Consider the following 14337-nt stretch of genomic DNA (forward strand, 5'->3'; position numbering starts at 1 on the left):
TCCAGCCTCAGTCACTTTCCCTTCTATTGCACTTTTTTCCTGTCCTTAACTAGTTTCTACTTCTCCCCGTGTTCCTGCCTCTGTGTTTGATGACTCAGGCATCAGAAAATATTCTCTATTAACCTGAAAGTTAACAGAGGTAGGAGCCCACTAGCCCTTTAGGGAATATTTATTTAGCTGGATAAAATGGATCCAAACACTTTCAGTCACTTCCTTCACTCTGACCTTGATCTGAAACACACCCATTATGTACACAAACACACACAGAGTACCCAGCTTCTTCCTCAGTAAGACATGGCACTGGTAACCTTCCAGCAATAGGAACCCTGGAGCCCCTGTGCTTCAAGTTCAGCTGAAGGCCCCTCTCAACACCTCTGGGTGTGGAGATAGCTTCATTTGTCCTGGTTCTCCAAGGACCTCTGTACTGAAAGTTAGGATGCTGATTCCCAGCGAAAACCCACTCAGCATAGGGATTGCACTGTCACCTGGATGCAGCGGGGAAATGCTAGGTTCTTTCCCCTTGTCTCCACACCCTGGAGCCAGGGCCCTCCTCTTGCCCTGGGAACCTTCTGTCCTTATCTGTGGCAGGTAGGTGGCCAGGGCAAGGACTTTGTATGGTTGGCAGGTGGGGAAGGCTGCGCCATGGTTCCTGGGAGCTTCTAGAGGTCCTGTAGGTCTCTGGTTCATTAGCAAAGTGGTTTGCTCACCACTTACTCATCACTGATGTTGTAAAGAAGGCAAGAAACAGTTGGAGTTTCTCAGGGTAGATTTCTCTACTCTGGGGAGAACTCTTCAGTTTGGGGGCTACATCATTTGTGAGGTGCTCTAAGAAAAGGAAGGAAGGACGCTGGCAACTATTCCTTCTTGAGAAGGCTCAAAAAGAATTCTTTGTCCCAGATCTTGGATCCTGAGCCTTTGTGTTGCTCCGTTCCAGGGGGAGCCGTTTATATACAACACACTGTGCAGGTGCCCCCCCAAGATTGTGCCTCACTGCAGCCCTGCCCAGAGCCTAGTCTCTTTACACATGAAACAGGGCACAGGATTGGACATCTGGAGGATTGTGGAAGGGGTTTTACCCTGGAATCAAAAAGAAGACTAGACTTAAACCTCAATTGCACTGTGCTTTCTTGAGTCCTGAGACAAGTGGGCTCTGTGTGGAAGTGTGGCTTCGGCCTGTGCCCCCTGGTGCCCAGGGTTCTGCATAGCAGGTCCAGCGGCCTCTGGTCCCTTCCTTCCCATCAGCGTCAGATCTGGGCCGTGAGCCAGCGGCCCCGGGCTTCTCCACGCAGCCTTTGCTTCCTAGAGCAGGTCTGGCTGCAGCGATTCCAGGCCCCAGATTTAAGGGAAGTGCCATCCTTGGGTGAGGATGTGTCCGGATGAGCAGGACCCTTGCAGAGAGGAGCGTCGGGGAGAGAGCAGGCGGGGGTGGGCCGTGGCCGAGTGGGCATTGGGGCCACTGCTGTCTGCACCCTGTGAACTGCAGCTGGCCCCCAGGAGCAGTGAGGATGACCATGTAGCGCTCTGGCGACATCTTCTGTCCTTGTGCTGTTTGTTCGTGTTTTCCCTCCCTTTCCTGCTCCTTCCAGTTCCTTGGCCTGTGCTTTTCCACAGCCGTTCTGCTGAAGGTGGGGTTTTAACAGCACTCCCTGCCGCTCATCGTGGTCACGTGTGGACTCACTGCCTGCCCCGTGTCGGTTCTAACCAGCCCTCTCCCTTTGTGTTGTTTTTTCTGTTCTCTAACACTCCAGGTCCAGATAGTCTCCAAAAAAGTGAGCTACAGCCATATTCAGTCCAAGTGTGGTTCCAAGGACAATATTAAGCATGTCCCTGGAGGTGGTAATGTAAGTATGCGCTCGGGGCCGCTGGCGTCTGAGGCACCCTGGAGAGAGGGCCGCCCCGCGCTGGTGGGCGAGCGGAGTCGGGGGGACCCCGTTGCTCAAATGTGTTCAGACTGAGTGTTTCTGGTGAGCCCTAAACGACAGCTGGGTGACACCCACTTAGCATCTTTTGCCCCTGTGGGTGGGAGGCCTTAGGGGTTCAGAGACCTGGTCTGAGGGACGTAGTCTGTCTCGAGTCCGCTCTTGGGGATGCAGTGGTCCTGACCTGGAGACAGATGTCCGGACTTCTCCAGAGCCCATCCTCGAGCCCTTGCTGTTGTAGAGCAGGGCGTTTGTGTTCCACATGCGCCCCCGTCTCCTGTGCCCTCACTTCATCTCTGTGACTCTGCTCTTTCTCCTCTGCTCTCCCTGCTTCCTTCCCCCGCTTTTCCTTCTGCTCTCCTTCCCCCACTGTTTCCCTTTTCCAACCCCTTCCTCCTCCTATTTCCTTTTCTTTTTGGCTCTTTCCTTCTCCCATCCAGACATCCTGTTTATCATGCTGCTACTCTGTGCCACCCTTTAGATCTGTGTTGGGGACACAGGTGACTGGAGCTCATAGGGAGGTCCTGGTCTAGGGAGAGACCGGGTAGATCACCATTGTCATCTGGCATGTGGAGAACACACTTGCATTTTCCACGTCCCTGTGACAGAGCCTTGCCCTCACCGCCTCTCCCCTCGCTTCTCTCCCACCCCAAGAGGGAGAGAGCTGCCCTGTCCTGGTCTCCCTTGGGTTCATTCAGTTCCTTCTCCTCTCTTTCCTGACCTGGATTAAGTCCCGCTCTGCTTACCTTCTTCATTTTTAGGCTCTGTCCCCCTGCCCCCTCGGTGGTCATGTCATCCTGCCCATGGCTTACAGAGGGCTCGACCCTGCAGTTCTGCTGTGAGGGTGCAAACATAGAACACCTCTTTCTTCCCCCCGCACAACTCCCCTACTGCACGTCCTTCCTGGTCATCTCCCCACCACTGGCTCTTCCTGGCGTGGGCAGAAACTGCATCCTTGGCACTTGGGTGGCCGGTTCTTGGCCATCTTGGAAGTTGGCCAGAGATCAGCCATCCCAGTGTGGGAAGGCAGAGGTGGGTGAAGCTTTTAAAGGCAGTGTCTGGTTAAGGTGAGAAAGATCCAACCCGTGAAGGGTGCAGGTAGGCACCGGCCCTAGCTTTTCCTCTCAGGCTTTGGCCTAGATGCAAACAGAAGGTGAACAGGGATTCTGAGGGAATTGGGTTGCGTGTGTGTGTGTGTGTGTGTGTGACACAGAAATGCATTTATATATGTTGTGTGGTGTATGTCAGAGCTCTGAAAATAAGTCCTCGTTTATCTGTCACCTAGTATGGTCTTCCCACACTGCCTACACATGACTTCAAACAAGATTTTTTTGGCGAGGGAATGTACTTTTTAAAAGAGTTTTCATTTTAGGAGGTTTCCTTAAACAGCAGAGCATTAGGAAAATGCCTGTGACAGTGTTTCCAGGTGGGAAGATGAGGGTAAACAGCCTGGACTAAGGCGCTGTCGTGCCTTCCATCAGCCCCTCCATAAAGCCACCATAAATATACCTGCATGTAAGAAGGGTGGCTGCCAGCTGTACGCGTCTAACCCCATTCCCCCACAGGGCCCGCCTTCCCCCCAGAGAGAAACTCTGGGGTTACCATAGGGATTAGTGGCTTGGAACAGGATCCTGGTCAGTACTCCCCACATGTCCCCACGTACACATAAACGTGCCTCTTGTTGAGAACTGAGAGGCCGTCGGGGGAGAACATAGCAGCTACTTCTGTGGCTGATCCCAGTTTAAATGTTGCAGCAGTTATAGTTCCATTTCCCCCTTGCAAGGAGGGGTGTGCATGCTAATGGGTTCTGAGACCTGTTCGCATTGTCACTTCAGTAGCAGTATTGACACCTGCAGTGGCCTGCAGGCCAGGGGCAGATCACGTGAGCACACGGCTGGAGCGAGGTGCGGGAATGCCGGGTTGGTGGTGAACAGGCTGGTGCTGGCTGCCGGGCGTCACTGCGGGTGACTTTGGGCCCAGCACGAGAAACACACTTCCTAGGCCAGAGCAGCAGCACGTGGCTCCCTGAAGCCGAAGCCATCAGTGGAGGCCAGTGGCTAGGGGAGCGGGTGGGGGGATCTTTTGGAAGCAGATTGTGGCTCCTCTATGTACCAGCCTGGGAAGGCAGAGCCTTGTCTCAGAGGCTTTGTTAACTCAGTGAGATGCAATTAAGCTTTTTAAAACTTTTTTATAGATATATAAATTTATTTATTTATTTATTTATTTTTGGCTGCGTTGGGTCTTCGTTGCTGTGTGCGGGCTTTCTCTAGTTGCGGCGAGCGGGGGCTACTCTTCGTTGTGGTGCGTGGGCTCTAGGCCACGCAGGCTTCAGTAGTTGTGGCACGTGGGCTTCAGTAGTTGTGGCTCGCGGGCTCTAGAGCACAGGCTCAGTAGTTGTGGTGCACGGGCTTACTTGCTCCGTGGCATGTGGGATCTTCCGGCCCAGGGCTTGAACCCGTGTCCCCTGCATTGACAGGCGGATTCTTAACCACTGCGCCACCAGGGAAGTCCCTAAAACTTTTAATTATAGAAATTTTCAAACATATAGAAAAGTAGAAGAAATGGTAACGTTAACTGGATTGTACTTTTTTTTTTTTTTTTATAAAGTTATTTATTTATTTATTTTTGTCTGCATTGGGTCTTCGTTGCTGCGTGCAGTCTTTCTCTAGTTGTGGCAAGCGGGGGCTACTGTCCGTTGTGGTGCGCGGGCTTCTCATTGCAGTGGCTTCCCTTGTTGCGGAGCACGGGCTCTAGGCACGCGGGCTCAGTAGTTGTGGCTTGTAGGCTCTAGAGCGCAGGCTCAGTACTTGTGGCGCATGGGCTTAGTTGCTCCGCGGCATGTGGGATATTCCCGGACCAGGGCTCGAACCCGTGTCCCCTGCTTTGGCAGGCAGATTCTTAACCACTGCACCACTGGGGAAGCCCCCTGGATTGTACTTTTTTACCCAGCTTCATTTATTATCTTAGTGGCCAGTCTTATCTATAAATGCCCACCCCAGTTATTTTGAAGCCAGTTCTAGTTATATCTTTTATCTGCAAATATTCAAGTATGTAACTTTAAAAGATAAGAACTCTAATATACATATGTATATAATATAAAATCCCATAGCATGTTAAACAGGTTTGCTTAATCAGGAAACAAGTAAGGTCCGTAAGTTGTGATTGGTTGATTTGCATCTTATAATCTTAGGTTTCTCTTACTCTACAAGTTCCCTGTTCATTTTTTCTTTTTTCACGGTAATATTTTTCAAGAGTAAACTGAGTGGTTTGTCCTAGAATTTGGATTCTGCTGAGGATGTCCCCATGGTTTCACTTAACATATTCATTAGTTCCACAGTTTTCTTTAGATTGATTCAGACTCGATTTTTTTCCCCACATTTTTGCAAGATGTTCATAGGCAGTGGTGGTGTTTCTGTCAGGAAACGTAATGTCTCACCCTTCTCGTCGTCTCGCTCCTCGTGATGCTGGCGGCTGTTGATGCCCAAAACCATGAGTTCAGTGAAGGTGCACTGTGGTGAGACTCTAATTCTCCTGTCCCTTCTTCATTTATTGGCTGGAATACACCTATACAGCGAAACTTCCCCTCATCAACTATTCTTTTTTTGGGGACTAGGTTCAGCTGTGGCACACTGTCAACAGATGTGTGGGCTCCACAGCCTGGCAAGAGCCCAGCCGTGGCGAGTGACCTCTGTTGACTCCTCACAGGTCATCTCAGGCATGGCGCAAGATGAGCCTGTCACCTTTGCCGAGGCCACGTGGTGGCTTTAGCAGCTGCCAGATCTGTGGCTGGGAAAAGTGCATTTCCCCATGCTCCTGTTTAGGGAGAACTGCAGCCTTGTTGGAAAGATGAGCCAGAGTAGAGGCTGCTGTTTTGATGGTAGTAGGTGCGCTATAGATGATGATTGAGCACATGAAGCGATTAGCGTAGAGCTGATGCTGAGGTCCTTTCAAGAGATGGTATGAAGAAGAGATGGAGTGAGGTTAGAGTCAGGGAAGGCTTTGGAGAAGGCGGCCTCTGAGCTCGGGTTTGGAGACTATAAAGAGAGCATGGGTTTGGACCTGGCAATATACACTCTGTCTCTGAGGCAGTCATTTTTTTGTGTGTTTTTCTCCTCAGGTTCAGATTCAGAACAAAAAGGTGGACATCTCTAAGGTCTCCTCCAAGTGTGGGTCCAAGGCTAACATTAAGCACAAGCCTGGTGAGTGGTGCCTCCCTTGTCCCAGGTTTCACCCCTATGTCTCTGTCCTTCCATGAAGATCCCTGGAGCCACACACCCAGGGCACAGCGGTAGAAACAACGTAGTCCTCAGTCCCTGTCAGGGAGGGGGGATTCTGGGCACTAACCTTTTAGTTGGAGGAGGAACAGTGTGTAAGGGCTGCCATTTGCACCAGCAGCGTCTTGAGGACCTGCCGTGTGCACGGCACTGTTGACCTAGGCCTAGGGGAAAGGTGCGCTATGGGCTAAGAACCCTTCTTGGCCTCCCAGGCAAGCGTTCAGGAGCTGGTGCTGAAGGAGCTCTGGAGAGTGGTGGCCGGGCCTTGCCTGTCAGACTCAGGAGCAAAGGGTATACCCGAGCAGTGAAGCATCCACCAGCTGCTCCAGCAGGAGATAGGGCGCCATTCAATAATGCCACCTCGGCCTGCCCATGTGGATCTTGCCATTACAGCAATGCAGACTCTCCTGCCAGCAGCACAGGTGGCCTGGCGCCCCCGCGGAGGCCTCTGAGCCGCTGGCAATGTTGTCTGAGCAGGGCCTGCGTTCTTGCCTCGGCTGTACCCTAAGAGCCTCGTGTGTCCTGGACCCTGGGTCGGCAGCAGATTTGGGGCAGGGCCGTATCTGTAGCGGCAGGCACACTGGCTGACAGGTCTGGTGTCTCAGAGATCAGTCGCCACGGGCCAGTTAAGGTGAAGGCAAAGAAAACTCCCTTCCCTCTCAGCAAAAAGTGTCATCCATTTTAGAAGGTGTTCTGTTTAAAAGGATCAAAACACTGGCCCTTAACTAACCTTCATTTTTCCTTCTATCTGGAAAATCCACTCTTGTGAGATAACCTCCTTCCCTAGTGACACTGAGTGACTTGAGGTCCAGTTTTTGCAAGGGGCCAGAAATCCAGTGGGTAGGATACCTGGAGGATTTGGCAGGAAGCTAGGTGTTGAGGTTGCTGATATGAGCCAAGAGGAGATGGGAGAATGAAGAAGGGCTCAAGGGAAAGCCAAGCTGAGGGGCCGGGTGACCAGTGACAGTGCTCTGGCCCTTGATCCCGTGGCCTCACTCTGGCTGAGCTGTGAGCGTTGCCTGTGTACCGACTGCCTCCCCTCTGCTCCCGCCTCTTGCCTTCCCTTCTTTTCATGGCAGTGAGATTCAGTTAAACTGCTCACCTAGACCATACTCCATCCTGTGAGTCACTGGCTCGCTGGTGACTTTGGGCAAGTCACTCCTCTCCTCCAGTATCAGTGCTGGCAGCTGGAAAACCAGGATTCCAGGATCCTGACCCTGACCAACAGGGTGTTTATGAGGCTGAAAACATGTGTTCACTGTGCCTCTTCCTTTGTCCTCAGAGCAGGTCACGTTTTCCCCATTTCTATACTGGGCACATCCCAGTCCTTGGCCAGCCTCCTGGCTTTGCCTGTAGGGGTATTTCTCTGTCACCCATAGTGACCCATTTATGTTTGGTTCCAGGTGGAGGAGATGTCAAGATCGAAAGTCAGAAGCTGAACTTCAAGGAGAAGGCCCAGGCGAAGGTGGGATCCCTTGATAACGTGGGCCACCTGCCCGCAGGAGGCGCCGTGAAGGTAGTGAGTGGGTCCTTGCGGGGACACAGCTGGGGGGTGGGGTTGTGCGGCTGGAGTCTGGGTCCCAGCAGGTGGGCACCTGTCACCGCCCCTCAGTCTCTTCAGGGGTCATGTTTCACCCACACCATTGCTGTTTCCATCGTCTGTCATCAGTCCTGAGCAAGGCAGGAGAGGTGAAGAGGCCCCAGCCCGGTCCCCTCTCACCTGTCCAGCTGGAGATGGAACGTTCTCCTGAGAGCCATGGCCTGCCTTTTTGAGCCCATCTCAGCCATGTTCAGAGGGACAGGGCTGGAGTGCAGGTCCCCACAAGGCCGGGGTCTGTGTGGTACAGTTCTCGCAGCACCTCCTGAGACGGGAGTGTTCGGTACCTGCTCTGTGTCAAGCTCTGTTCCGGTCCTGGGAGCGGGATGGCGCATTTTTAGCTGCCCGTGATGGCAGGCCCGGCATCCACCCGCTCTGGAGGCCTGCGCGGCCGGGCTCTGGAGAGCACTCGGGCGGCGGGCTTCCCATCCTGGTTGGGCCTCTCCTCCCTTCCCTCCCTCTTGTCCCTTCGCACTCCTTCCACAGTACCGTGAGACCTTTTGTCTGCCAAGATGCTGTCTGTCCTTTGTTCCGTGTCATTGGGTAGCGGGGCCGTGGGGGCAGCGCCTTGCCGGCTTCCAGGCCTGAGGGCGGCTGCAGCTGCTCAGGGAAGGGTGGGCGAGGGAGAGGGGACGTGAGCAGCGCTGCGGGCCTTCCCCCTGCATCTGACCGCGCAGCGCGGCTCCATCCCAGCCCGCACTTTGTCCCACCCCACTCAGTGCTCCGTTCAAGCCCAGACTAGCTCCCTCTGTCGCAGCCTCTCAGGACGTGCTCCACACCTTGTGAGGGGCCGTTCTCTGGTCAGCACCCCCCGGGCACTAACTTGGGTGTAGTCACTTGTCCCAGGCCACACGACAGGCGCATGCAGACCAGGGCTCACGCTTGGGCCTTTCTGACCGCAAGTCTTTTCTTTACTTACATCACCTCCCTTTCTTATCACTTCTGGAACTATTTTTCTAACACAGAGGCCTGTTTCTTTCACTGCTCTGATTTCTCCTGTTGTCGCCTTTGGGCGTTCCCAGCACAGGCGTGCCAGCTCGCCAGTGCCTCCCAGCAGCCCTCCCTCTTGTGCTCTGGACTCACACTGGGTGTCCACGGCCGCCTCAAGGCCTTCCTCGCCAGGCCCCCACAGTCTCCCTCACACCTCCTTGGACACCTTCTTCCCTCCTCTGTGTCCCCAGGCCCCAGAAAGGTGCCCAGCACAGAGGAGGCCTGTGTCAGGGGTGCATGAATGATGGATACACGGGCAGGGCTGCCCCAGGAATGGCCGAGAAAGCCTCTCCGAACACTCGCACGTGCAGGGAGTGCCCCTGGGTCCCTCAGGTCTGAGGTGGCGGCCTGTACCCCACGGGAACTGGTTCAAGCTCCCGGAGCTCCCTAGCCCTAGTGGCTCCAGACCCACAATTTGAGATCGTTCCTTAGCTTGTTTGCTAACAATCTGCTGTCCTAAGTGTTTTGATCTGGCATCAGCCTTGTTGAGAAGCCAGGCACCTTTCACCTCTCATGTCAGAGGCTTCACGAAGCCTTTCGTCTCCCAGAGGAGGCTCTCAGAGCGTGTCACTGGCCAGGCTGCACTGCTCTCCTGCTCCAGAGCCTGAGTTCTTACCCAGCACCCTGCCGCCCAGGCCAGGAGTTGGTCTGGGGGTGGGGGGGGGAGGGGCGGCGGGGGGGCACCTGGTCTAGACTCCCAGGTGACTGTACCTTGAGCCAATGGGGAGCGGCAGCAGCGGGGGTGGGGACTGTGTGTGAAACCCCCCACCATCACCATCACACGCCCTCCCCGACTGACCCTGCACTGTCTCCCCCACTGTTTCATTTGTAGACTGAGGGCGGTGGCAGCGAGGCCCCTCCGTGTCCGGGCCCCCCCGCTGGGGAGGAGCCGGCCGTCCCTGAGGCAGCGCCCGAAGCTGGCGCCCCCACTTCAGCCAGTGGCCTCAGTGGCCACACCACCCTGGCAGGGGGTGGTGACCAAAGGGAGGCCCAGACCTTGGACAGCCAGATCCAGGAGACAAGTAAGTGGCTGGGCTCGGCCTAAGGGCCAGCCAGGGGCCCTGCCACTGGCTGCAGATTGAAACTCCTTTGTTTCCTGACCAGAGTGTGGCCTGAATTTTAACGAAGGAACCTTTTATTTTCCAGGCATCTAATGATGACATTCTGGTCTCGTCTTCCGTCCCCCGTGTCCCCCCCCTCTTGTCTCCCCTGTCACCCTCTCCCTTCCCTCCTCCCGTGTCACTGCAGATTGAGACCTACAGGCTGACGTTCCGGGCAAACGCCAGGGCCCGCACCGACCACGGGGCCGACATTGTCTCCCGCCCCCCTCCACTTCCCTGGCGGCCCCAGCTCAGGCACCTGGGCCCCTAGCTCCCTCTCCCGGGCTGCCCTCTAGGCCCCTCCCTCCCTCCCTCCTGCCTCACTTGCCCAGGGTGGCAGCAGCCCCATCCCCGTGCTCCCTCCATTCCTGGCCCCAGACCCAGCTCCCTGCTTGGCTCCCGTCCTCACCATTGCGCCGCTGCTCCGCGGAGAAGGTTGGGTGGAAAGTTGGATGGGGGAGGCTAGTTTGGGACCTCCTGGGATCTGGGTGGGGGGAGCCGGAGTCCAACCTCCTCTTTGTTCGTTTGGGTTTTTTGGACCAAACCCAAGAGAAACTGACATACCCTCCCTCCTCGCTGGTCCATCTGGAGGGAAGAGTGGAAGTGGATGTCCACGTGACGGCTGGGCGCTGACTGCGTACCCTGGAGCCTGCTAAGCCACTGCCTCTTCCTTTGACCCCACAGTGGTGCCCACCTCGCAGGTGGCGCCAGGCACCTCTTGCTGCCCTCCCCCAAGTTAGTCAGGGGCAATGCTGCCTGTCCCCGCTGCTTCCCATACCTACCTAGCTGCTGGCACACTTTATCTTTTTTGTTTTTTTGTTTTTTTTTTTAATAACCTGAAAACCGGTGGAGTAGTTTTGCAGGTTGAAGCCATGTCTGAATGAAAGTCGTTGGTAGGTGTTAAAGGAAACAGGGAGGGGAGATCCTGAAGCCTCCAGCTGGGAGGTGAGGCATTGGAGGCTGCCCTGTCTTGGGCAGCTCGGGGCCCTGGCCCCGGAGGTGGTGTGGGCAGGGCAGGCGCAGTGGGGGGCTGTGGGCTAGAGGGCAGGCAGGGACCGCTAGGGGCTGGTCAGAGTATGGACTGGTGGTTCTGGCATTTTGTGTGTATGCTGCTTTTCTTTTCTAACCAAGAGGCTGGTTTTGGCATCTATGTCTTATCTCATTCCCTGGGATCTGGTGGGAGACAAGGTTGGGCTGGAAAGGGCCATGGAGGTCAAATTCCTCCAAGCCTGCAACCTAGGACACTCGAGCCCTCAGTTGCCAGGGAGCCCGATGTGTTCAGAACTCATGTGGATAGTGGGGAATCAAGTCTGGAAATTAAAAAAAAATAAGTACCTGAGATGACCCATCCAGGCTCCCTTGCGGCCTGACTGGAGAGGGGAGAGAGGAGAGGTGAGGCCAGCCTAAGGGGTGTGTCCTGGTTAGGCCTGGTCTTGGGATGGCTGCAATGATAAGTCCCGGGAATTGTATTGACACGAAGATTCTTATTGCACTTGTATTTTTTGTATTAAAGTTTGCATGGTTTCTAATAAAGGATTAAAACGTAACAGTTTGTAGTGAAATGGCCTGGGAGTCTCCAAGGCTTCTCCTCTGGAAGAGCATTTTCTGCAGTGCAGACTTGGCCCCTCACACTCCCCACCTTCTCCTCTGGCATCCCTTGGCGCTGAGAAGGTGGGAGCTGCTGACCTAGGATCAGATTCGAAGTCCATGTAGAGGGAGGGTGTCTGTGCTGGGCAGGTGCTCTCCCTTTCTGAGGTAGCATTTTCTCCAGGGAGGTTCGACACCATCTCCCCAGCTCCCCAAGCACATACCAAGAAATTGCAGGGGTCTTGTGGAAAAAGCGCTCCCAGGGCCAGAGACTGTCCACACAGTGCTTCAACGGCGCCAGGGACATCAGGGCATCCGTGTTTTGTCTGCAAGAAAGGGTGAGATGAAACTGGGAGGACGCAGTGGGAGGTGGGGTGCCAGATGCAGTGGGGTGACAGTGCTGGGCCTAAAGGTACCTGCACCTGTGTTGATGCTGGGGTGGACAAGCTCTCGGTCCTTTTACTCCGTTGGCCAAAGGTAGGGGTGGGAGAGGTGACCCCAGCAGAGAGCACTCTAGGGGGCGCTGGAGTGATCAGTGTTCTGAAAGGTGGTTTGGTCACAGCTCCCTTGGAAGGGTCCCACAAGCCAGAGAAGCTGAGAAGGCCGCCCTGACAGGTGGGACCAGAGGCCGTGTGTGCTGTGTTCTATCCTGCAGCTGTTGGGGCTGGAACGTTTCTGTACTTCCCCATTTGCTTATGGCTCAGCCGTTAACCATGTCGATCTGTGATTGTTGTTGCGATTTCCAGAACAAATAAAGCTCGTATGTCCCACCACGCAGGCCCTGTCTTCTGTATACGTCCTGGTTGTCTACGTCTTCAGCATCCGAGGCCCCCACAGCCCCCAGCTTGTCCCCTCGCATCGAGGGACTGGGGTGCAGCGTGCAGTCTGTGAATCTGTGGCTGTGACCAAAGGTTAAGGCTGCTTGTGGAACTTCTCCCTCCCCCGTTTGCCTGGGTTAGGAGGTGGCAGCCAGCCAGAGAGGATCCACGCTGCGGGCCCTGCCGCACGCGCAAGGACACTGCCTCCCACCGCGGCTGTGACAAAGACGACTAGACTGGGCCAAGCAGCACAAGCCAAGAACCGCATGAGTGGTTCAAGCTCCTGAGGGCTGGGTTCTAAGCCCCTTGCTCTCCTAAGAAAGACTTTGGGGCCCTCCCTTCTGAGCCTTCACTCTTCCTCTTGGTTTGGGGCGCCCCAGCGGATAGCGATGCTCACAAGGGATAAATAGAACTTTATTTTAAATAAACATTTGCACTCTGTACATGGCCCCAGCGGAGACGGGGCTTAGTCGTCAGCTGTCTTGCGCACGTCAAAGCTGCCACAGGGCCCGCGCAGCAGCTCTGCCAGCAGCGCAAGCAGCTGCCCGTGCTCCTCCTGCACGCAGGGCGGCAGTGCAGCCAGCTCGCTGCGCAGGCTCCGCTCCACCATGCGGCCCAGGGCCCGGCGCAGCTCCCGCAGCAGCCGCATGGTGCGTGAGTCGCCCTCCAGCCGCAGCAGGTCGCTGTCACTAAGGGAGATGGTGGCCCGGCGCCCATCATCTAGAGGAAAGGAAAGACGCGGGGAGCCCGGGTGAGTGAAGCCAGACCCCTGAGGAGACAGAGCAGCCGGAGGAGCGGTGGGGCGGGGGGTGTACAGGTACCCACCACGGATGTGGACGTCCCCGTCGGTCAGTAGCAGCACAGCTAGTGGGTGCACCTGGGAGGAGTCCCGGACAAAGACGCTGCCATTGGACTTGACAGCCATGAAATACGTCAGCCATCGGCTCCGTAGCCGTGTGGCCTCCCTAGGGAACAAAGAGCTGGGTGAGGCCCCCCTGCTCAACCACCCCAGCTGCCCTGCCCCAGCCTGACAGTCCCCCACCTGTTAATGGTCGACTTGTGCAGCAAGATGTTGCCGGATTTGGTCCTATACGTGACACTGTTGGGCTTGAATTTGCCCTGCCGGGTCACCTTGCCCTGCCTCACCTGCAAGGATGAAGGAAAAGGTGGGTGAGTTGAGCAAGGAGCTGGGATGGAAAGAGAGGTCACGGCCTGGGGCCCCCTCCCCGAGGCAGCACCTGGATGAGGTTGGGGTAGAGACCCGCCATCAGCACACCCTTCACCAGCTCCTCCTCCTCACTGTACTCGTTGCACTGGGCAGAGGCCAGGGTGCAGTCCGAGGGCTTCCCCACCAGGAAAGCCTCATAAATGTTCTCTGAGAACTGCTTGATGAGTCCTGGGGAGGCAAAGTCAGGGTGAACCTAGGGCCCCTGGTTCACAGCTCACTGTGCACCGGCCCAGTGCGAGTGGGAAGGGTGGAGGGGCTCAGGGCAGCTCGGGACCCGCTGACCGTGGATGAAGCGCAGGCTGGGCGCATAGAGCAGGTTTTCCTCCAGGTAGTTCTCACGAGAGCTGCGGTCCTGCCAGCGCAGCACCTCCTCCCAGCCGGACACAGCCCGCACGAACGCCAGGTGGTCACTGCCACTGTCGTGGCTCAACAGTGCCTTCACCTGGGAGGGGAGGAGGGTGCCAGGGTCACAGGGCAGGGACCAGAGGAAGCCACCTCGGGACCGAAGGGAGCGGAGGGCCGGAAGGGAGCGCAGAGGGCCACACAAAGGCACTGGGTCTGACCTTGTCCACCTCCGCCCGGTTCTGCAGGCTGCTGCTGAAGGGGTCCCGGGTGAGGCAGGAAACGACCACTAGCAGCGGGTGCAGGCAACGGAAGATGGCAGCCAACACTATGGCCTTGGCCAGCCGTGGGTCAGTGGAGATGTGGGCCAGGCGCTGCCCCAGAGTGGTCAGGTACTCCCGCTGGTCCAGCACCCCTGCAAGTTCAGCTGTCAGTCCCGCCCCTGACGGCCATTCCGCAGCCCGGCCCAGCCCTGCACCACT

At 56.0% G+C, this 14337-nt stretch overlaps 2 protein-coding genes across 7 annotated transcripts in view; one reads left to right on the forward strand and one right to left on the reverse strand.

The window, feature by feature from the left end:
• MAP4 (microtubule associated protein 4) overlaps positions 1 to 12240 on the forward strand; it is a 109781-nt gene extending 97541 nt beyond the window's left edge. The window contains 5 exon segments of the mRNA XM_007168824.2: positions 1749 to 1841; positions 6037 to 6118; positions 7597 to 7709; positions 10029 to 10109; positions 10111 to 12240. Of these exon segments, the coding sequence (XP_007168886.2) occupies positions 1749 to 1841; positions 6037 to 6118; positions 7597 to 7709; positions 10029 to 10109; positions 10111 to 10176 (435 nt within the window). The 3' untranslated portion in view covers positions 10177 to 12240.
• A 438-nt stretch (positions 12241 to 12678) lies between these two features.
• The window catches only part of DHX30 (DExH-box helicase 30), a 31801-nt gene continuing 30142 nt past the window's right edge, over positions 12679 to 14337 (reverse strand). For all 6 annotated transcript variants that reach the window (XM_057554358.1, XM_057554355.1, XM_057554357.1 and 3 more), the window contains 6 exons: positions 14077 to 14270; positions 13796 to 13955; positions 13524 to 13681; positions 13328 to 13431; positions 13111 to 13250; positions 12679 to 13005 (listed from right to left, as the gene is read on the reverse strand). In XM_057554358.1, the coding sequence (XP_057410341.1) occupies positions 12752 to 13005; positions 13111 to 13250; positions 13328 to 13431; positions 13524 to 13681; positions 13796 to 13955; positions 14077 to 14270 (1010 nt within the window). In that variant the 3' untranslated portion in view covers positions 12679 to 12751. The remainder of the gene's footprint in view (positions 13006 to 13110; positions 13251 to 13327; positions 13432 to 13523; positions 13682 to 13795; positions 13956 to 14076; positions 14271 to 14337) is intronic.

This window comes from Balaenoptera acutorostrata, chromosome 10 (genome assembly GCF_949987535.1).
Source record: "Balaenoptera acutorostrata chromosome 10, mBalAcu1.1, whole genome shotgun sequence".
In the NCBI taxonomy this organism is placed as follows: Eukaryota; Metazoa; Chordata; class Mammalia; order Artiodactyla; family Balaenopteridae; genus Balaenoptera; species Balaenoptera acutorostrata.